This window comes from Monodelphis domestica, chromosome 8 (genome assembly GCF_027887165.1).
Source record: "Monodelphis domestica isolate mMonDom1 chromosome 8, mMonDom1.pri, whole genome shotgun sequence".
NCBI lineage: Eukaryota > Metazoa > Chordata > Mammalia > Didelphimorphia > Didelphidae > Monodelphis > Monodelphis domestica.
In genome coordinates, this window is record NC_077234.1 from 92,966,969 (window position 1) to 92,987,185 (window position 20,217).

The following is a 20,217-nucleotide window of genomic DNA, read 5'->3' on the forward strand; positions in this document are numbered from 1 at the left end:
GGAAGCCAAATTTCAGATTTTATATTTGGTTGTAGAACTAATGGGAAGTCATTAATTTATTGAGGAATGGGGCAGAGTGCCAGAGTCTGACCCGAACCACTCTGGAAGCTGAGTGAAGGATGGATTAGAGCAGGGAGAGACTTGAGCCAAAGATGCTCTGTAGCTGTGTGTTGAAGACTTCTGTCATGTGATAGATAAGTCCAACTGTATAGTGACCAAGCACGCCCTCCTCTTGGAGAATGGTGGAGGTGGATACCCAGTGCAACTATTTTTTTTTTTAAGTTACATATAGAAGGAGATGACAGAAGTAACTGAGGATACCAGAGCAAAGCATGATCCTGGAAGAAGTGTCTACAGTGAGAAAGCTCAGAACAAGCTGAGGCTGGCAATAAAAAAGAAAGAAAAAGAGAATAGCAAAGATTTAAGTTTTTTATATCTGTCTTGTAGGAAAGAAGAGTATCTAAGCAGAGATAAGACAGCTATTTGGCTTGGATGAAGATAACTAATTAGAAGGAGAAAGAAAGGCTGCCTACTTCTAATTCTGGTTCCACTTTGTTTGCCTAATATGTCTGTTGTCAGACTGGAAAGGCTGGAACAAATATGGCTAGCAGGAGAAGGGTACTCAAGACAAGTAAGAAGATACTAATAATATGACACTTATGTTTTGATATAATTTAGTCCCTTGACCTAGATGACATCTTCATTGTACTGAAAGAACTGGCAAATATGACTGCTGAACCATGGCAGCAATATATATGTACACACACATATTTAAATGTTAATTTTTCCAGATTGCACATTGCTACAATTTTTAATATTCATTTTCTGACATTTTGTAATCCATGTTCTCTTTCTCCCTCTCCAAGCATACAGGCAATATTTTAAAAACTATGGAGAACAAGAGAGCAAATGTCATCTCCATTTCTTTTTCTAGTGGAAGAGAATAGAACTTACAGATGATAGACTAATGAACTTGACTTTTTATTCCTAACAAAATTCTAGGATGTAATATTAAAGCTGTGACCAATGAACATCTGGAAAAGGAAGTGGTGATTCCAAAGGACCAGTGTGAGTGACAACATCAAGTACAGGTCATGCAAGAATAACCTGATTCTTTTTTTTTTTCCTCTCCTTCAACAGTTACTAAACCTATAGATCAGGGAAATGGGGTAGGCATAGTTCATCTAGATTTTAGCAAAATGAATAAGAATGTTCTGGCAAGTCCAGAGAAATAATTCTTTTGATGGAGGAATGTGGGCTGTACTATAGACAGTTCAATTAGAGGGATTTGGAACTGGTTCAATAGCTCAACTCAAAGAGTAATCATTAATGGTTCCATGTTAGCTTGGGAGAAGTTCTTCAAAATAGTTCAAATCCCACCTCTAGGAGGGAGCCCTCTTCAGATCCCTCCCTACTACTGGTGCTGCCTCTGTGAGATGATTTTCCATTCACTGCTCTTGGATGTACATATTTGTTTGCGTGTTGGTTCCGCCATTAAAATGTGAGCTCCTTGAGGTCAGGGACAATATGTTAGCCTTTCTTTGCATCTGCAGGACCAGCTCAAGCTTGGCGCATAGTAAGACCTTAATAAATGTTGTCTCTATGGTGTGGTTGAGTAAATTGGCTGTTAAGTACTGTACTAAATGGTACTATGGACTAGTGTTGAGTTTTCCACTAAGGCTTGACTAATGTTGCTCGTAAAATGTCTGGTTCTTTCAAGGACAACTCTTAAGACTTGCCCATTATTGGATGCATGTTATTTTGAAGTACTGCATCTTTCAGAATGGAAAGTGAAGAGGGGAGGGGAATCTGGCCAAGGAAACCTGGTGGAAGTGAAAAGAGGCTTCTCCCCATTACATGTGCTTTCCCAGAAGCTAATTGCAAGTTAGACAACCCATTTTGCAGTCATGTGAAAGCTAAACACAATAGAGCTCTTTATTAGGTAATAATACTGGCAGGGTTTTGGGAAACCTTTTATAGAATTATTCAAGCTGAGCTAAAGGGTTTAGTTTTAATTTCATGACTATTAACTGCAGATTAGAAAACAAACCTTTTTTGTAAGACACTTAGCCCAGTGCCAGGCACGTATAAATCTGAGCTATTATTATTATTATTATTTTGTAAAGCCAGCATATTTAAAAGCAAGTCACTTATTTGCCTCAGTTTCCTCATTTGTAAAATGAGCTAGAAAAGAAAATGACAAACTTCTTCACTCTCTTTGCCAAGAAAAGAGTCAGGCACGATGACTGAACAACAAATTCAAGACTCAGACCAAGGGCCATTTTCTATATTCCTAATTTCCTCTATCTCCTTGTGCTGCCTTTCTCTAATTTGTAGTTTTCTATATAGTTGCATGTACTTCTATGGGGATGGGTCTTTCCCACAATAGTATGCTGCACCATGAGAGCAGGGACAGGTTAATTTTTGCCTTTGTCTCCCCAGAACCAGGCTGGGCTTGGGTTTTTGCCAACAAGATTATGCATGAGAATCTATCTGTGCCTGGAGAGAAAAAGAGACTGACCTCAGCCTCCTGGCTGGGGAGGAGAAGAATATTCTTTTAATAACAAAACCCCAAAAAATGTTTGTTGATTGATTGATTGGACCTGAAAATAAAGCTACCTTTCTAAGCCCATTTTCTCACTTGGGAATAATAATAAATTGTACCACCTACTCCCGAGGTTGTGAGGAAAGTGCTTTGTAGACTTGGAATGACAGAGAAATGTGATTTGTTACTGTTGGGGAAGGATATGGCTCTTTCTCAGGTAGGACAGTAGATTGACTTCAGGATCTGCATTCTTCTCTGTGATCTGGAATAGAGAAAGGAGGTGAGGAATACTGATGGGTAGAATTCAATGCCCCAGTAGTGATACAGCTCCTTGTGATATATTTGTTTTGGGGGTGCATGACGATCAGGCCAGGTTTGGTTTGGCCCCACAGCACTGTTAGACCATGACAACACCTGGGACTGCTGTGTTTTGACATGGTGAATTCCAGTAGAATCAAAAGAACTTCTCCATGGAGAGACACCCTTGATAAAATATTGGTTGTCTTCATTGGGGATGAGAATATTCTAGAATCCTAGAAAAAGGAATATTACTCCCTTTTGCAGAGGGAATAATTTAAAAAAATTAAAAACATTTATTCAGGCATTAACAAACACCAATTAAAACGAGCACTTCCATATGACTGTAGAACAGAAAAAAGATTATGGGCAAGAAACTGCCCATCTCTATTATATCTAGCTTGTTTTCTTTTTAAAAGACTCTGCAATCCTAGATGATAGCTTCTACAATGAGATGGGGGTGGGACAGACAGACATTTGTAAATAAATTCTATTAATAAAAAACAAAAAATAAATTAATCAAAATGAAATTTGGGTTAAATTGTTAAATACAATTTTTAATAATAAAAAGACAGAAAAGTAAATTAATTTTAAAAAGTTCCACTTGTTAAAAAATTAATTCTATTAATAACAAAAAGCAGAAAAATAAATTAATCAAAATAAATGTTCAATTGTTAAAAAATTAATTCTATTAATAACAAAAAGCAGAAAAAATAAATTAATCACAATAAAATTACAATTAAGTTGTTAAAAATAAATTATATTAATAAAAAGCAGAAAAATAAATTGATCAAAATAGATTCCAGTTGTTAAATAACATTTTAATAATAAAATAAATAAAAATAAAATAATTAAAAATAAAAATATAGAAAAATAAATTAATCAAAATAAAATTTCAATTGTTGTTGTTAAAAATAAATTCTATTAATAAAAAGCAGAAAAATAAATTAACCAAAATAAAATTTTAATTAAGTTGTTAAAAATTCTATTAATAATAAATAACAGAAGAAACAATAAAAACAAATTTCCTATTGTTAAATTGTTTTAAAGAATTGCTAAAATGAAGTCAGTGATAAGAGGGACAGCGAAGTAGTATAGTTGATAGAGCCATGCCTGGAATTGGGAAGACCTGGGTTCAAATATGACTTTAGACACTTTCTAGTTGTGCACCCCAAGTCACTTAACCACCATTGCCTGGTCGTTGCTGCTCTTCTATCTTATAATTGATACAAGCACAGGAGCTAAGGTTTATATATATATATATATATATATATATATATATATATATATTTAAGTCTGATAGATTTAAACTTTTAAAGCTATATGATTTTTCTGTGATTTCTTCTGTTCTCTTTTGTGCACTAAAAACAAACAGTAGCATCATCGAAAGAGTCGAAGGGAACTTGAAAGCCAACTAACGCAACTTTTTCATTTTACTGGAGAGTAATTTGAGGCTCAGGAAGGATGAGACCATCCCAGCTCACACAGGTAGTGAGTGTTCCAGGTGGGATTTGTACCTATCGCCATTGACTCCAAACCCAGCCCTCTTTCACTTGCACCACACTGCCCCCTAGTGGTTGGTGCTAAGGCCCAGGTGGCCAATCTAGGGCAATTCAACTTGTTTGCCTTGGTGGGGTGAGTCTCACCAGAGATTTCAGCAAAAATATTTTTCTTCATTAACTTGTCTAGTTAGCTAGTAGTTAACGAATTAGTTGCAAGACTTATTCTTTTATTTAGGAAGCCACCACTTCCCTGAAGGAGAACCCTTAAGTTGGAAAAGTGGAGATTTCTTGAAATTTGTGGAGAATTTTATTCAGGTTCCTAAAAACCTTGTCTGTATATCCTAAATAACTTAAAAACCCAATAGAGATGATTTATTATTTATTATGACAATGTGGTATCCATTGTACGATGAGACTTTCTTCTGTTAAGAGGGCTTAGATGTTACGTATAAAAATTAGACTTGATGAAGGCATCAAATAGCTCAGCAGATAGTGCCATTGGGATGGGAGGTTCTAGGTTCATATCTGACAGACATATCCTTGCTGTGTGACCCTGGGCAAGTCACTTGACCCCTATTGCCTAGTTTTTACCACTCTTCTGCCTTGGAACCCTACACAGTATTGATTCTAAGACTAGGTAAGGTAAGGAATCTTAAAAAGAAATTAGACTTGCCTTTAGACCCTAAGTAACAGTTTAAACATTTCTCATGTTATTACTTTGTCCCTAATTCCTATTCTCTATCCATGAGAAAAGGATAAGGAAATGTTAAGTAATAATAATAATACCTATTTAAAGCAAGTTCCATTATTGACCAAAATAAAGTAATTCATCTGTTTTAACAATTCTTGGCAGCTTGTTAGAGGCAGGGCATTGGATATTAGTTCAAACCCAGCCTCAGACACTTACTAGCTGTGCCACTCTCACCATGTGCCTTACTTACTTTGCCAGACTCACCTTTCTATTCTGTAAAATGCAGATAATAATAGCGCCTACCTCTTAACGTTATTATGAAGATTAAATGAGACTATTTATAAAGCATTTACCAAACCTTAAAATACTATATAAATACTAGCTATTTTTCACTCATCCTCTTCATACCTCCCTTTCCAAGAAAAAACCAAAATTCTAAATTACCCCTATATCCCCAAAGAGTTTCAGTACTTGTATTTCATTAAGGATGTGAAAGCAAATGTGTTCTCTTGTTTAGCTCAGAAAAGGAAGAGGTTACCTAGGAGGTTTAGGAATAGGGTAACAAAGAGGGCACAAAGAGAATATTAATTACTATTAAAATTTTTTATAGATCTTTTGTTTTCATATGATTTTCATTTCTGAATATACCCATGCTCCTTTGCAAAACTACGTAATCCAGAACAATATATGCAATATGCAATACTCGCCCACATACAAAGAGGAGGTATCCTGGTTCAGCTTTTCTCTGGGACCAAGCCTGATCAGTATAATTAAAAGTGTTCAGTTTTCTTGTTTTGTTCTTTCAATGTACTTTCCATTGGTGTAATTGGTTCCTTTTTTTTTTTAACCCTCACCTTCCATATTAGAATCAATACTGTGTATTGGTTCTAAGGCAGAAGAGCAGTAAGGGTTGCCCCATTATCTTAAAGAAATAGTGGATTTGGTAACAAAGTGTCCTCCCCCCATTAGTTAATTTTGAGGAGCTCTGGTTTCCATGAGAGACTAGATTCCATCACAGGACAAGAAAAAGTCAAGAAACTAGACTTTATCTTCTCAAGTGTGGATGAATCCTTAGTATTCTTGAGCTGGGCTTTCTACATTCACAAAGGAGACCATGATGCAAATCTTCATTCCTTTATTCTACCTGCTTCTTAGGAATGTTCTAAGGACAAATGAATAAATTTTTTTCAACGATTCAATCTTTTAAAAAACGTCACATCCAAGGGGACAGCTATGTGGTTCAGGGTATTGAGAGCCAGGTCTAGAGACGGGAGGTCCTAGGTTCAAATTTAGCCTTTGACACTTCCCAGCTGTGTGACCCTGGGCAAGTCACTTAAAACCTCATTACTTAGACCTTACTGCTTTTCTGTCTTGGAATCAATATACAGCATTGATTCCAAGATGGATGGTAAAGGTTTAAAGAAAAAGTCACATTCAAGATGGTGGAGTTGTTCTGGGATTCTGATGAGCTCGAGTCAGAATCAGAAATTAATAAGAAACCTCCCCTCACCCTCTGTATCCAAGGTGACTTTTAATTATTTTTGTTATTCTTATAATTTCTATTCTCTTCCCTTTTTTGAGCACCTGCTTCTAAAGGAACATAAAACCAAACTTCAGACATGACAATTATAAACCCTAACGATATCCTGTGCCATTGCTTGGGAAAATTGACAGCAACAAGGAACTGCTCCCGCCATTGACAGTTGCTTAATCTATTTAATGGTGATCTTGCTCTGCGGGTATTCCTGTAGCCTGGTTTTGAAGTCAAGGGGCATCAGAGGGCTGAAATCTCTTTGAATATTCATGCCCAGGAGTTCTTCACTGTGCAGAGTCTGAGAAGACTCATCCCAGGATGTAGATGCCTGGACCTTACCCTCAATCTTTTCCCAGGACTTGGAAACACCATGGCAGGGGAACTCACCCATGAGAAAAGGAAAAGGAAAAGGGAAATGTTAAATAATAATAATAATATGACCTAGTTAAAGAAAACCCTGTGATTTGCAAAGAAAACAATTTATGTCTTTTAATGATTCTTGGCAGCTAGGATAGAAGTTAGGTGCTAGACCTGGAGTCAGGAAGACATGAGTTCAAAACCAGCCTCAGTACTGTAGTGGTAAAAATAGTGAACAGAGGACAAAAAAGAAGCCAGAGCGCAAGCATCATGCCTCACTGGAGCCCAAGCCCTAAACCAAAAGTCCCTCCTGGCATGGGATTAGCCCCTTTATAGACCAACCCACTGGGATGCAAGAAAAGGGAACCCTGGGAAGAGCAAAGCACACTGGGAAATGAAGTCCCCAGGGCATAAATCCCCCAAACTCACAGTACTGAATGCCATGATAATTTGTGATCAATGTCAGATAACGGATTTATTTAACCCAAGAATCATTTTAGGAAATTGAATGATTCTGTCCAGATTTTAATAATAATGGTGAGGAAACATAGCAAAGTTGACTTGATTGAGGCCAGAAGACCCTGAATCTATTGAGTTTGAATCCCGACTCTGCTCCTTGCTGACTGTATGATTTAAAACAAGTGACTGATCCTCTTTAGAGTTCACTTTTCTTGCACAATGGAGGTGGGTTTTCATTGATAGAATCACAAAATGAAGGCTAAATAACGAAGTGTTAAGCCAACAACATTTAAATTTGACTACACTGGGGCTCCTCTCAGGAGGTATGGATTAGCCCTTTACCTTGAATGAATCAAAAAGAGATTTATGAGATAGGAAGAAAAAGGATAAGCCAGGTTTTTAAAAAGCAATCCAATAAGTCCAGGGGAACGGACTGGAAGAGGAATTCAATTTCTGTCAGGAAAGAAGAAGTAGCATGGAGCTGGAGAAAGGGAAGTGGTGGAGATTTGAGAAAGAATTTGTTGTTATTAAGTCATTTTTCAATTGTGTCTGACTCTTTGTGATCCCACTTGGGTTTTCTTGGCAAAGATACTGGAATCATTTGCCATTTCCTTCTTCAGCTCATTTTACAGATGAGGAACTGAGGCAAAAGGGTTAAGTGACTTGCTTCGCTTGTCACACAGCTATTAAATGTTTGAGGCTGGATTTGAACCAAGAAGATCAGTTTTCCTGACTTCAGGACCAGTCTTCCCTTCTCAGCCCTGCACCCAGAATGCTCCTCTCTTCCAAACTTTTCCATCTCTGTGGAAGACACCATCATTCTTCCAGTCTCCCAGAGTCTTAAGCTTATCCATAACCTCCTAGATTCTTCACTTCATTCACCTTGAATCTTTGATCCCCATTCCTTCATTTCACTCTTCCTCACCTCAAAATGTCGAATCACTTGCCAAATCTTCCCTTTCTACTTCCACAGTATCTCTCACATCTGACCTCTTCTCTCCACTCAAGTTAATGTTGGGTTATTACAGAGAAAGGAGCCTTAGTTCAGACCCTCAACAATTCTTGTCTGATTATTGCAACAATTTCCAAATTCAAACCACTGCTTTTTTGCAAATTTCTCCCCACTCTAGTCTTTTCTACACACCAGTGCCAAAATAATTTTCCCTAAGTGCAAATCTCATCATGTTACTCTTCTACTCCATCATGTCCAGTGGTTCCCTATTGCCTCTAGTATAAAACATTAACTCCTCTGTTTAGCTGTTAAAACCATTATAACCTGTCCCCAATCCATCTTTTCAGCATCACTGGAAATTACTTAATCCCCAGAAGGCTGTATTCCAGCCAAATGGCCTTTTTTCCCAGTTATACACACAAACACAAACTTTATCTCTTTTCTTAATGGTCAATAGTTCCAGTCATTGGACCCCAACTGGTGTAATGAATCATTCAGAGCCAGAGGGTTCAAATGAACAATTCCTTGAATAAAAAAAAAATTCAATGGCCCTCCAGGTTAAAAATCAATCCCTGGAAGTTAAAAGCAGATAAATGTTACAGGCTGGAGATAAATCAGCTAAAGTCAATGGGGCTTCAAGAGCTAGCCGCTGTTAGACATTCTTGGCCCAAGGACCCACCAGTAGGTCCTAGGTCAATCCACCTGAGAGCAAAACTAATTTAAATAATCCCAGTTCAGCTCAGCCAAGTCTTGGTTCACAACAGCTCTGAAGGTTTAGAAGTATGGAGGGTAAAAGCAACCTTCTTCAATTCTATAAAAGTCTTGGCCCACTACAACCACTATCCCCCATTCACCAAGGCACCTTGGGAATGCTGCTCAGGCTTCCTTATTTGTCCCCCTCCCCACCTTCCTTCCTGGTCACATAGCCTCATGTAGTCTCTGATCCTTTAAGGTATAAAAATCCTGGAGCCCTTCTCCTCATCCCAAGCAGATTTTACCTGCACCTGCCTCCCTGATATCTGACCAAATAAAATCCATTTGTTTTTTCAAGATATGTTGGAGCCAGATAATTCTTTAAGTGGGCATCCTCCCACACCAGGTAACATCAAGCTTTCCCCCAACATTGGAATTAATACAGATACCCAACTGACATGACCCACTACACTTCAGATCCTCCAGCCTCAGCCTCATCAGGAAGTGGGTTTGTCAGTGTATGGCATCATGCCTTGCCATTTTCTTTGTTTTTGTTTTTTTAAAGTAATCTTCACTGATACTGTCTTTGTTTTTCTATTACAGTCATTTCTGGATACATACTCTTATATCAACACCAGTGAATCTTCTCTTGCAATAATGAAAAACTTAAGCAAAAATAATATCTGTCATCTATATCTATATTATCAATATATTTAAACACTTTTCACCTATAATCCCTCATCTTTCTCCAAAAAGATCCATTTTATCAACTATTTGAGATACAAATGAGTTGCTAGAGTTAGGTTGAGTTTTCTCTTTTAGTTTTCTTTTCATTTACATCATTGTCATCATTGAGTATATTGTTCTTCACTCTGCCTATTGATCTATCTATTTTTAAAATTCCTCTCTTCTGGCATTTCTTAACTGCTGTATCTAAATGGTTTTAGGGTCTAATCAATGTGGGTATTTCCCCCAACCAAGCAGATCATAATCTATCTATGCTTGCTGCCTGTATGACTATCGGCCATTTGTGAAGTGTATTTTCTTAGTTCTTGTTTGGAGCCAATACTGGTCATTTATAGTTACAGGACCTTCAGTTTTGCTGAATAATTCTGTTTACATTGTTATAATCAAGGAGTCTTTTAATTTCCTGGTTCTGCCTATATCACTCTTATCAGTTCATATAAGTCTTTCCATGTTTCTCTGAATTCTTCAAATGTATTATTTCATATGGCATAATATTACATTAAGTACCACTGTTTATTTAGCTATTCCATATCCAACAGATCTACTTTGTTTCCAGGTCTTTTCAATGACAAAAAAGTACTGATATAAATAATTTAATATTTCTGAGACTTATTTTTCCCTTTCTGTCTTTTACTGCATTGGAGTACATGCGTGAAAGTGCAACCTATGGGTCAAAGGATATGAATATGTTAGTCACTTTTTTAGCATAATTTTTGAATTGCTTTTACATAATGGTTAGCTACATTTAAAGTTCCACCAGCATCTATTAAGGTGTCTGTTGTATCACAGCCCCTCCAGCATTGAAAATTTCTGTCTTTTATCATTTTTGCCATTTGCTGGAAATAAGATGAAACTTTGAATTTCTTTTGGCTTGCATTTTCTTATTATTAGTGCTTTTGAACAACATTTTATATGTTTTAAAAATAATTTGTAATTTTTTTGAGAATTGTTTGTTCATATCCTTTGACTATATGCATTAGAGAATGGTTTGTGGTCTTATATATTTGTAGTAATTGTCTATATAGCTTGGATATAGAGAAGAATCGGGACTGGACCTGTGATTTTGTTGGTATAGGGAAATCCCAGATGAGGAAACCTTTACTAATACATTAGGAACTTCTTTGTAATTTATAATTATGGAGAATTTCTTATCTTGGCTATCAGACTCTTATCACAGACACTTTCTTTTCCTTTTAGTTGATGGTTTTCATTCTTAGCCTTGTCGCTTTGATTTTGTTTGTGCAACAATATCTCAACTTCATGGAAATGAAATGATGTTTTGTCCTTTTTGATCTCCATCCCCTCATTTTATACATGTGGAGATGAGATTCAGAGAGTCAAGTGACTTTCAGGTCACACATTTCAAGAATAGGCAAATAGCAAGCTTAAATAGTTTTTAATGATATTCTTATGTGCTGCCAGTATTTGCAAACACTACTCTTATGAGAATGATTCAAATAGTGTCACATTCATTTTATTTGTTCCACTATTCTTTTCTTTGGGGAGCCTTCTGTCTCAGTTGAAATTATATATATTTTTTCTATTGACTATGTTAGCATTCTAGTTTTCTATACCCCAATTGTAATAATTATATCTGACAGAAATAGATGATAGTAGTAGAAATAATAACTTTTTATTTGCTGCTGTATGTGCGCCACTTTAACATTTGCAAAATTCTTTTCATTCATTATCTCATTTTGTGTTTGTATTATTGCCCTATTTTACAGAGAAGGAAACTGAGATTTAGAAAAGTTAAGTGATTTCTGTATGGCCACACAACTACAGACTGAGCTCTTTAGCTGCTAGCTGTATATGGGTGGCAAAAGAAATAGGCAGGGAAGTGTCTAACTCCAGTTGTTGAGAGATATATGTATCTGGGGGAAGTTATATTAGCTTCTGGGATACCTGAGGGGATGAAGGTGGGAGGTGCAGTAGTTCTAGAGATTTAGCTCAAAATAGGTGAATGGATTGAAGGCAGGTGGCATTCCTGAGGTACCTGACAGCATGGTTTCTTAATAGCAGCAGCTCCAAGCAAAACCATAGTGTTTTGGTATTCAGAGAGCCCCTTACCATTTCTATCTTCATCAAAACAACTGGCATTCATATAGAGCTTTATTTGATCCCCAGAACAATCCTGGGTAACTGAATCAAGTTCTATGATATTAGTAAGGTACTTTGCAAATCTTAACACTGTAAAGATAATATTATTCTTTCCCCCACTTTCTAGATGAGGAATATGAGCCCTAGAGAGGTCAAATGACTTGTCCATGATCATACAAGTAACACAGGATTCAACAAAAGTAGGCATCTTTAGTCTTCAAAATTGGTTCCCTTTCCAATATATGCCATCTTCTCCCCAATCTGCCAGCATTCCTATCTCTGGAGAACCCTGATTAGTGGTAAAATGCTGGATTTTCCTCATAGAAGGTCTGTCAAAGTTTATAACGAGAGAGAGACAGAGACAGAGACAGAGACAGAGAAAGACAGAGACAGAGAAACAGAGAGAGACAGAGACAGAGAAAGACAGAGACAGAGACAGAGAGGCAGAGACAGAGAAACAGAGAGAGACAGAGAGACAGAGAGAAAGAGTTCATTTTCCGGTAACAGAGGCAAAAGTTACGTTGGTTATTTTAGAAATTTCTATTGGATTTTCCCCGAAGTATAGCTTACCTTTGATATGCTAAGAGAACAAGATGTATAGATAGCCTCCCTATTCAATAATGAAAAATGATCACATCAGGAGAGAAAACATTTCCCTCCCTTTTTTTGCCACATAAAAAGAATCCAAAACTTAATTACAATTTTCATTTTGAGAGATTTCTTTTATCTAAGAAGCAAGGAATGAACTTGGACTTTGTGACTTCCATCACAATTTGAAAAACTTAATGAACATTAACATTGGGCTATTGGAAGCCCGGATTGTTCCTCTGCCTCTTGGCAAAGCCCATTTGATCAAAGTGGCTCCTTTGACTAGAAATGGTCACTGACACCCCAAATAGTAAGAAAGGACTGAATGTGCTAATTGAGCTGAAACTGGGATGAAAGGCATCTGCTGGTTTCAGGGGACACAGCCTGAGGAAGGGATTCCCAGGAGAGAGTTTCTCTTCTCTGCCCTTGCCCTTGCCCTTGCCCAGCTGAAAGTTCAGCTCTAGTGGGTCCCTAATGTTTTTCTCCTGGCTGCTGTTTTTTTTCCTGCCCCAGTTCATGATAATAAATAACAATAATGCCCAGACTTACCTTTTTTCCATTCACAAAGAAGACCAGTTCATTGGATTGCAAATGGGAAGGCATTGCTTCTGAAAGAGATTTTCTCTTTTTTACCTCAAAGAGGGAATGTCATCAAGAACTGAAAGAATAAATAAGGGAAACTTGTTTGAGTAACCTGAAGCATGTATCAGAGAGCTTTAAAAATATAAAGAGAGAGGTGGAGAATTCTGGCCTTAGCTTTTTAATTCTAAATGCAACCAATCAGGTGCTCTCTCTGATGTCATCCCCTCCCCTCCCCTCTCCCCAGTCAGTTTCTTATACAACCTCTATCTTTTTCAGCTTTCTCTGACAACTTCTTCTTAGGACCAAGGTGCTTAGAACACTTCCTTCATGACAGTCTTCTGAGGGAGGTAGGGCAAATATTCTCTCCCATTTTCTAGATGGGGAAACTGAGATTCAGCATGAGTTAAATTTAGGACTCCCCCCAAGTCCCCAAACCAGTAAGTGGTCAAGTCCAGATGGCCCTGGTCTTTGGAGTCCAAGTCCAGTGGTCTTGTGACTCTAATGCCTCTTGAACCAACCACCTGTGAGTGGAAAGAATCTCACTGAAAGGGAGCATGGTGGAAATTTACCTAAATCCCTAACCTGAGGCTTGTAGATAGAGGTTAGGTTGCAAAATCTTTGTTTTTAACTCAGTTTTTAAAAAACTCTTACCTTCTGTCTTGGAATCAATACTGTGTATTGGTTCCAAGGCAGAAGAGTGGCAAGGGCTAGGCTATGGGGGTTAAGTGACTTGTCCAGGGCCACATAGACAAGAAGTGTCTGAGGTCAAATTTGAACCCAGGACCTCCCATATCTGGGCCTGACTCTCAATCCACTGAGCTACCCAGCTGCCCCCTTTAACTCAGTTTTGAGGACTGAATAGGAACTTGTATATTTAAACCCTGAATTGTTGTATCCTGAAAGCTGGAGATCTAAACGTGGCTTTCTTAGGACATTTAATTCAATCCAAATGACATTTATGAAATGCCTGTTGTGTGTCAGGGGAGATGCAAAGGTTAGCTAAGGCTCAGGCCCTGGCTTTCTGGAGCTTACACCTTTAGAGGGTTGTTTGACATGATCAAAATAAACGTAGTACAAAATAATGCACGAGGCGCCCACAAACAAGAAATGATACATTTGCAAGTAACTGATACAAAATGATATGAGAGTTCTTTGTTTTGTACTACGGTTATTTGTTTATCATGTATCTTTCATAGAGGAAAACTAAGGGCCAAGCCAGGTACCAAAACTCAATTCCAGAAGTAGAAGTGATTTTATCAGCAGAAAAGGTGTTAAAGAAGATGAATTGCCATGCATTTTGCCTTTGCTCCCTAAGGGGCACGAGATATTTCCATTCAACTTAATATTACTTTTTAAACCCTTACCTTCCATTTTAGAATCAATACTGTGTATTGGTTCCAAGGCAGAAGAGTGGTAAGGGCTAGGCAATGGAGGTTAAGTGACTTGCCCAGGGTCACATAGCTAGGAAGTGTCTGAGGCCAGATTTGAACCTAGGACCTCCCATCTCTAGGCTTGGCTCTGTAAAGGATAATTTTAGTGTTGTGACCTAAACTATATTAATTATTTGGTCACCATGGATATCCCAAATATAAAAAAAATATCCAAGTCAGCTAGAAATTTATGGTGATTTAATTGATATAGTAGAAAGAATTTTAGGAAGAAGGGAGAAGGATTTCTCCTGCCTGGCTTGTGCTGGGCGGGAAGATTAGAGGCTCAAAGGTAAGGTTTTAGAGAGTAAAAGAGGAAGGAATCAGCCTGAACTCCAAGAAGGCTCAGCCAAGATGCCTGAACCTGAATTAGTTCAAGGGTAAACTCACCACCAAAACCCAGACAAATAGCTGCCATCACACCAAGATGTCAGAACGCTTAGCACGCTGCCAGCCAGAGACGTCTCTCTAGGTAAAGAGGGCAAAGAGAGGAATTGATGTTTCTTATATAGATGGTTTAAGTCACTTTCCTGCGACTCATCTGTACCAATGATAGCTTAGCTTGACTTAGGATAGTCCAGGGGTCTGTCTGCTGTTTCTGCACATGTCTGTTGAAGGCCATTTTCTCAGATACTTAATCCTTGAGTAAGGTGCAGACATTCCTGACCTTGTTAAACTAAGTAGGGTGGAGAAATGTAGAGTTCCCAAGACTTGATTCTGTTAAACCAAGTATCTCCATTGTTACTAATCAGGAAATAACTAAATCAGATCTAAAGTACGGTCTGAGTAGGGTGGAGTCATTTTAAAATTCACAGCTCTCCATCCACTGAGTCACCCATCTGCCCCAATCATATATTTGAATGTTAATAATCAGAGGGTCAAAAATAAATTAATTTCTGTTGTTATATTTTTCAGGGATTTGTATGTGATATTGACATAAGCATGGGAGACACATTTGAAGTGAGGTAAACTCAGTCATTTACCAGAAAACCTGTTTTTCCCCTGGGAAAGTAGAAATCAGAACTGAGTTTTGTGAAGGTCAGTCAGCTCAGAATAGTTAGAATCCATGAGAAAACAACTCCCTTACTAACAAGTAGCTAGTCTAGGATAAGATATACAACAGAATGTCCTGTACTCCATGCTACTGACGGACATAGCTTCCAGATGATAAGGTTTGCTCGCTTCATCAAGGTTATGTCTCATAATGAACAGTTTGCTTTGTATCTTGCACCCTATAAAAACTGCATTGTAACTTCAGTCCAGTGTAACTTTCACTAGGAAGGTTGTCCTGGCCTGTCCTAGGTATGTATTACTAATAAATAATATTGGTTCCATTAATTGAACTTCTGGGTATCTGGACTTGCTTTATGAAGTGCACCACTTCACATTGAATGAAGCAAAATGTTAAGGCAGCATTTTGCTTTCATTAAATTTCTCTCTCTTTTTTTAGTCAATAGATTGTAAGGACAGGGAGATCTTATATTCTCTGAACTGTTCAGTCTTCTGGGTGACGACTGTGAAGGTATGGTCTACTGACAATCTGCAAAAGTAGCCACTTATAAAAAAAAAAAAGCAAACACCGACCTTTTTCCTTTTCCTACCTTCTTTCTTCTAGAAATCCCCACATGCTTAGTACTGATTCTCAAGTAGAAGGGGAGGGTTTAAAAAAAACAAAGCAATCCCCACATGCATGTATAGATGGCTTCCCATGGACCATATTGGCCAGGAGTAATAAATATTCTCATTCACTTATTTAGTAACATTAGTTCATAAATTCAGAGATATCTTCCAAGACTTTAGAGTCATCCCCTATTTTAGATAATGTGAGTTTGGTGAATCGGCCTATATATGGGATTGCAATTTTGTCCATTAAGGAATATATTTACTGAATTTTTATAATTAAGACGACCCAGGAGGAAATCATGGACACACTTCAACTGGAGTACTATTTTCACTAAATGACCTTACCTTAAATACACAATAGGTTAGTTACTAAAGTGATCACTAGACCAACCTAGACATCATAACTGATAGGTTTCATCTGCTCCCAAACTTATTGACTTTCAAGCTATATTTCTGTAACAGCACTTGAAAAAATAAATCAGTTAAATCACTTGTTTCTTTCACAATAGTTGATCAGATAGGATTCTCCTCTTCTCTCCTACCTTTTTTTTTTTTTAAATAAACCCTTACCCTCCTTCTTTGAATCAATACTGGGTATTGGTTCTAAGGCAGAAAAGTGATAAGGGTTAGGCAATGGGGGTTAAGTGACTTGCCCAGGGTCACACAGCTAGGAAGTGTCTGAGGCCATATTTGAACCCAGGATCTCCCATCTCTGGGCCTGACTCTCAATCCACTGAGCTACCCAGCTGCCCCCTCTCCTACCTTTTAAGCCTTTTGTTTTGTGGAGTTTGTTTTGTATTCAGTAGAAACTTAGAGAACTGCATCAGGTGTTTGTTTGAAATGTCTTGTGATATAACCCACAATCTCCTGTTTCCTAATGCTAGCATTAATATCCAAACCACACTCCTAGTCAATCCAGTTTTTTTCCCCTCTGAGAAGCTAATCTTACAATTCATTGTAGAAACTCTGGACCATGAAATTAGTGGAAAGCAATCATCCCTGGTCTGGTTTCACAAGGATGTTGTCTTTTGTTAAAGGACGGTCTAAAACCACATATGTATCAGGCAACCCTATTTCTCCACATTTGAATGCTTGATTTGTCAAAGTATTTCCATGCCTAATGACAAATGACATTTTTTAAAGACAAAAATATCTTTTTTTCAATTCAAGAATCATAAAAACTCAAGTATCTCAATATACAAAAGATACCAAGAAAAGTGATAGTATGTGAAACCATGCACTTCTATTACATCTTTTAATAGTAAATTGCTGTTTTTGTCTCTTTGAAATAGAAGTGGCAAGAGGGAAGAGTCAATTATAAATATCCATTTAATTAGAACTTATGAAATCATCAATGTTTTGAAGTCAAGTCTTTGCTGTGACAGATGATGAAATTAGAACTAAAAGCAGGTTTGGCGGAAAAGATAATAACCAATGTTTTGGACATCTGATTTGGAAGAACATTTAAGAAGATTTTGAAGAAGCTAGCCTGGAGTTCAGAAGAGAGACCAGAACTAGATATTTAGGATCATAGAATCATAGATTTAAAGCTAGAAGAGGTCTTAGAGATCATCTAATCTAACCCACTCATTTTATTTTAATTTCAATTTTTCTTTTATTGTTTTAAGCTATACAAACATCAACATGGATATTTCCCTATACAAAAAAAAAAACCAGAAAAAGAGGACTATGTTTGAAACCACAAATCTCCACTAAAGATAGCTTGGGTTTGGTGGGGTCTATTTCAGATTTACTACAATAGCTCTAACACTATTTTCTCATACTCCTTTCCCTTTATTCATTTCAAGATGTAAATAATTGGTTGAAAATTTTTAAAGGAGACCTTTATATTTTAACAGATTAAACTATATATAACCCAAAGTGTCAGAGCTCCTAATTTAGATAACTATAAGGTTTTTCCTAATTAATGATATTTTCTGTTCCTCCTATATACTTGTCATAAGCAATGCAAAAAAGCTGTCTTGCATGGATTTGGTGCTCAAACAATGTTTGGATGGGAAAAAGATGGTCTAGAAGTTTTGGTAATGCATAAGCTTAATATTAAGCAATGGAATGATACAACTACTTAGGAAGCCACAACTCTTATGCTGTTTCAATAATAGTACAACATCTAAATTATGAAATATAATAAGCCAAATCATGCTTCACTCTCTTTACTTTGCCACTGTGCTCCAACTATTTTCTTTCTTACCTTTTGTGATCCCCTTCTCTCATTGGCAAGAACTACCATTTTCAGAATGCCTCCAGACCAGCCATACTTCTTTCTTTGAACTTTGCTTTCACTCTCATCCTCATAGAAACCATTCCTCTCACCCTCATTCAGCTCCCTCTTATGTGCTATCTTCCTGTAAGCTTCTAGAAGGCAGGATTTGTATCCCAAACTCTTAGCACAGTACCTGACATATAATAAATCATCATTGGCTTACTAGTTATGATCTGTTCTCATCAAAATATTGAATCATACAACAGATTAGAGAGATAGTTGGAAGGAACCTTAGAATTCATCTGGTCTAATCTCACTCATTTTAGAGATGAGGAAACTGAGACCCAGAGAAATCAAATGATTTGTCTAAGTTCAATAGGTGTTAAGCATCAGAAGTAGAATTTGAATTTGGAACCTCTGACTCTAAACCATCACTCTTCCTACTCTAATATGCTCTCTTTGTGATGATCCTGATGGTGAATAGTGTCCTGAGTTCTGTGTACTCAGCATTTTGGGAACAGAGTGTTTTCTTTACCATTTGAACAGTATGACATTTTAAACAAGTTTGTTTATCTGAACTTCACTATTGTCCAAAGAACACATCTCAGGTCAGAAACTTTGCTCTGATATTTTCCTTTGTTACTAATGCCAATCAAATACAGAAAAGTAAACAAGAGAGCTTGGTGTTTCTTGAAAAACATCACGGGAAAGGCTTATGTCTTTCATCTTAATAAAAAAAAACTTGGCCACAATCCCAGTTGTAGAGAAATATTGTAGATATCGGTTCCCTCCCTCTTTCCCAGTCACTAAGAGACATAGGATCTGAGATCCTGTGGCAGTTGCAGCGACTCATAGAATCCAGTAAGCACTGGAAAGGACTGAGAGGTCATTTCATACATCACATTCATTGTACAGATGAAAACTGAGGCTGGAAGAGGTTAGATGATAAGCCCAAGGTCTCATAGCTGCTAAGTTATGGAATGTGCTAAATTCAGGACCATTAGAAATTTAAGCTTTTGCAGAGTGAGAGGAACAGAACCAGGAGAACATTGTACACAGAGTCTGATACACTGTGGCACAATCGAATGTAATGGACTTCTCCATTAGTGGCAATGCAATGATCCTGAATAACTTGGAGGAATCTACGAGAAAAACCACTATCCACACCCAGAGGAAACACTGTGGGAGTAAAAACACCATAGAAAAACAACTTGAGAGACTCTAAATGAACATCCTAGTGCAAACACCAACAACATGGAAATAGGTTCTGATCAAAGGACACATGCAATACCCAGTGGAATTGCTCTTCGGCTGTGGAAAGGGTGGGTGAAGGGGAGGAAGGGAAATAATGTGATTATTGTAACCAAGGAATAATGTTCTAAATTGATTAAATAAACGAATTCAAATGGAAAAAATACAATTATTGCTGTCCAAAAAAAATTAAATAAAAAAAAGAAATTTAAGCTTTTGGATCACTCTGAAGTCCATTTTACATAATAATAAATATTATTATTTTGATTTTTAATTTTTACCAATTACATATAAAAACAATTTTGATATGTTTTCCTAAACTATATGATTAAACTTATCTCCCTCCCTCTCTTCCCTTCCCCCTCCTGGTGCCATTAAATGATTTGATCTTATACATGTATTATCATGCAAGACATATTTCTGTATTGCTCCTTTTTATAAGTGAGTAATCTTATGAAACCAACCCCCCCAAATATAAACTCAAATAAACAACTGAAAAATCATATGCTTTCATCTGTATTTTGACTCCAGTACTTCTTTCTCTGAAGGTGGAGAGCATTCTTTATCCTAAGTCTCTCAGCATTGTTGTGGATCATCGTATTGGTAATAATAGCTAAGCTGACCACAGTTGATCATCTCATAATA

General features: G+C 37.1%; 1 protein-coding gene across 3 annotated transcripts in view; it reads right to left on the minus strand.

Moving 5' to 3' along the window:
* The window catches only part of AOX2 (aldehyde oxidase 2), a 137,127-nt gene extending 118,396 nt beyond the window's left edge, over positions 1-18,731 (minus strand). The window contains exons 1-4 of one of the 3 annotated variants that reach the window (XM_007501592.3): positions 18,310-18,731; positions 14,865-14,942; positions 13,015-13,123; positions 2,750-2,807 (exon numbers count right to left, since the gene is read on the minus strand). In XM_007501592.3, coding sequence (XP_007501654.2) covers positions 2,750-2,807; positions 13,015-13,068 — 112 coding nt within the window. In that variant the 5' untranslated portion in view covers positions 13,069-13,123; positions 14,865-14,942; positions 18,310-18,731. 3 annotated transcript variants of the gene reach the window in all.
* Between the last annotated feature and the right edge of the window lie 1,486 nt (positions 18,732-20,217).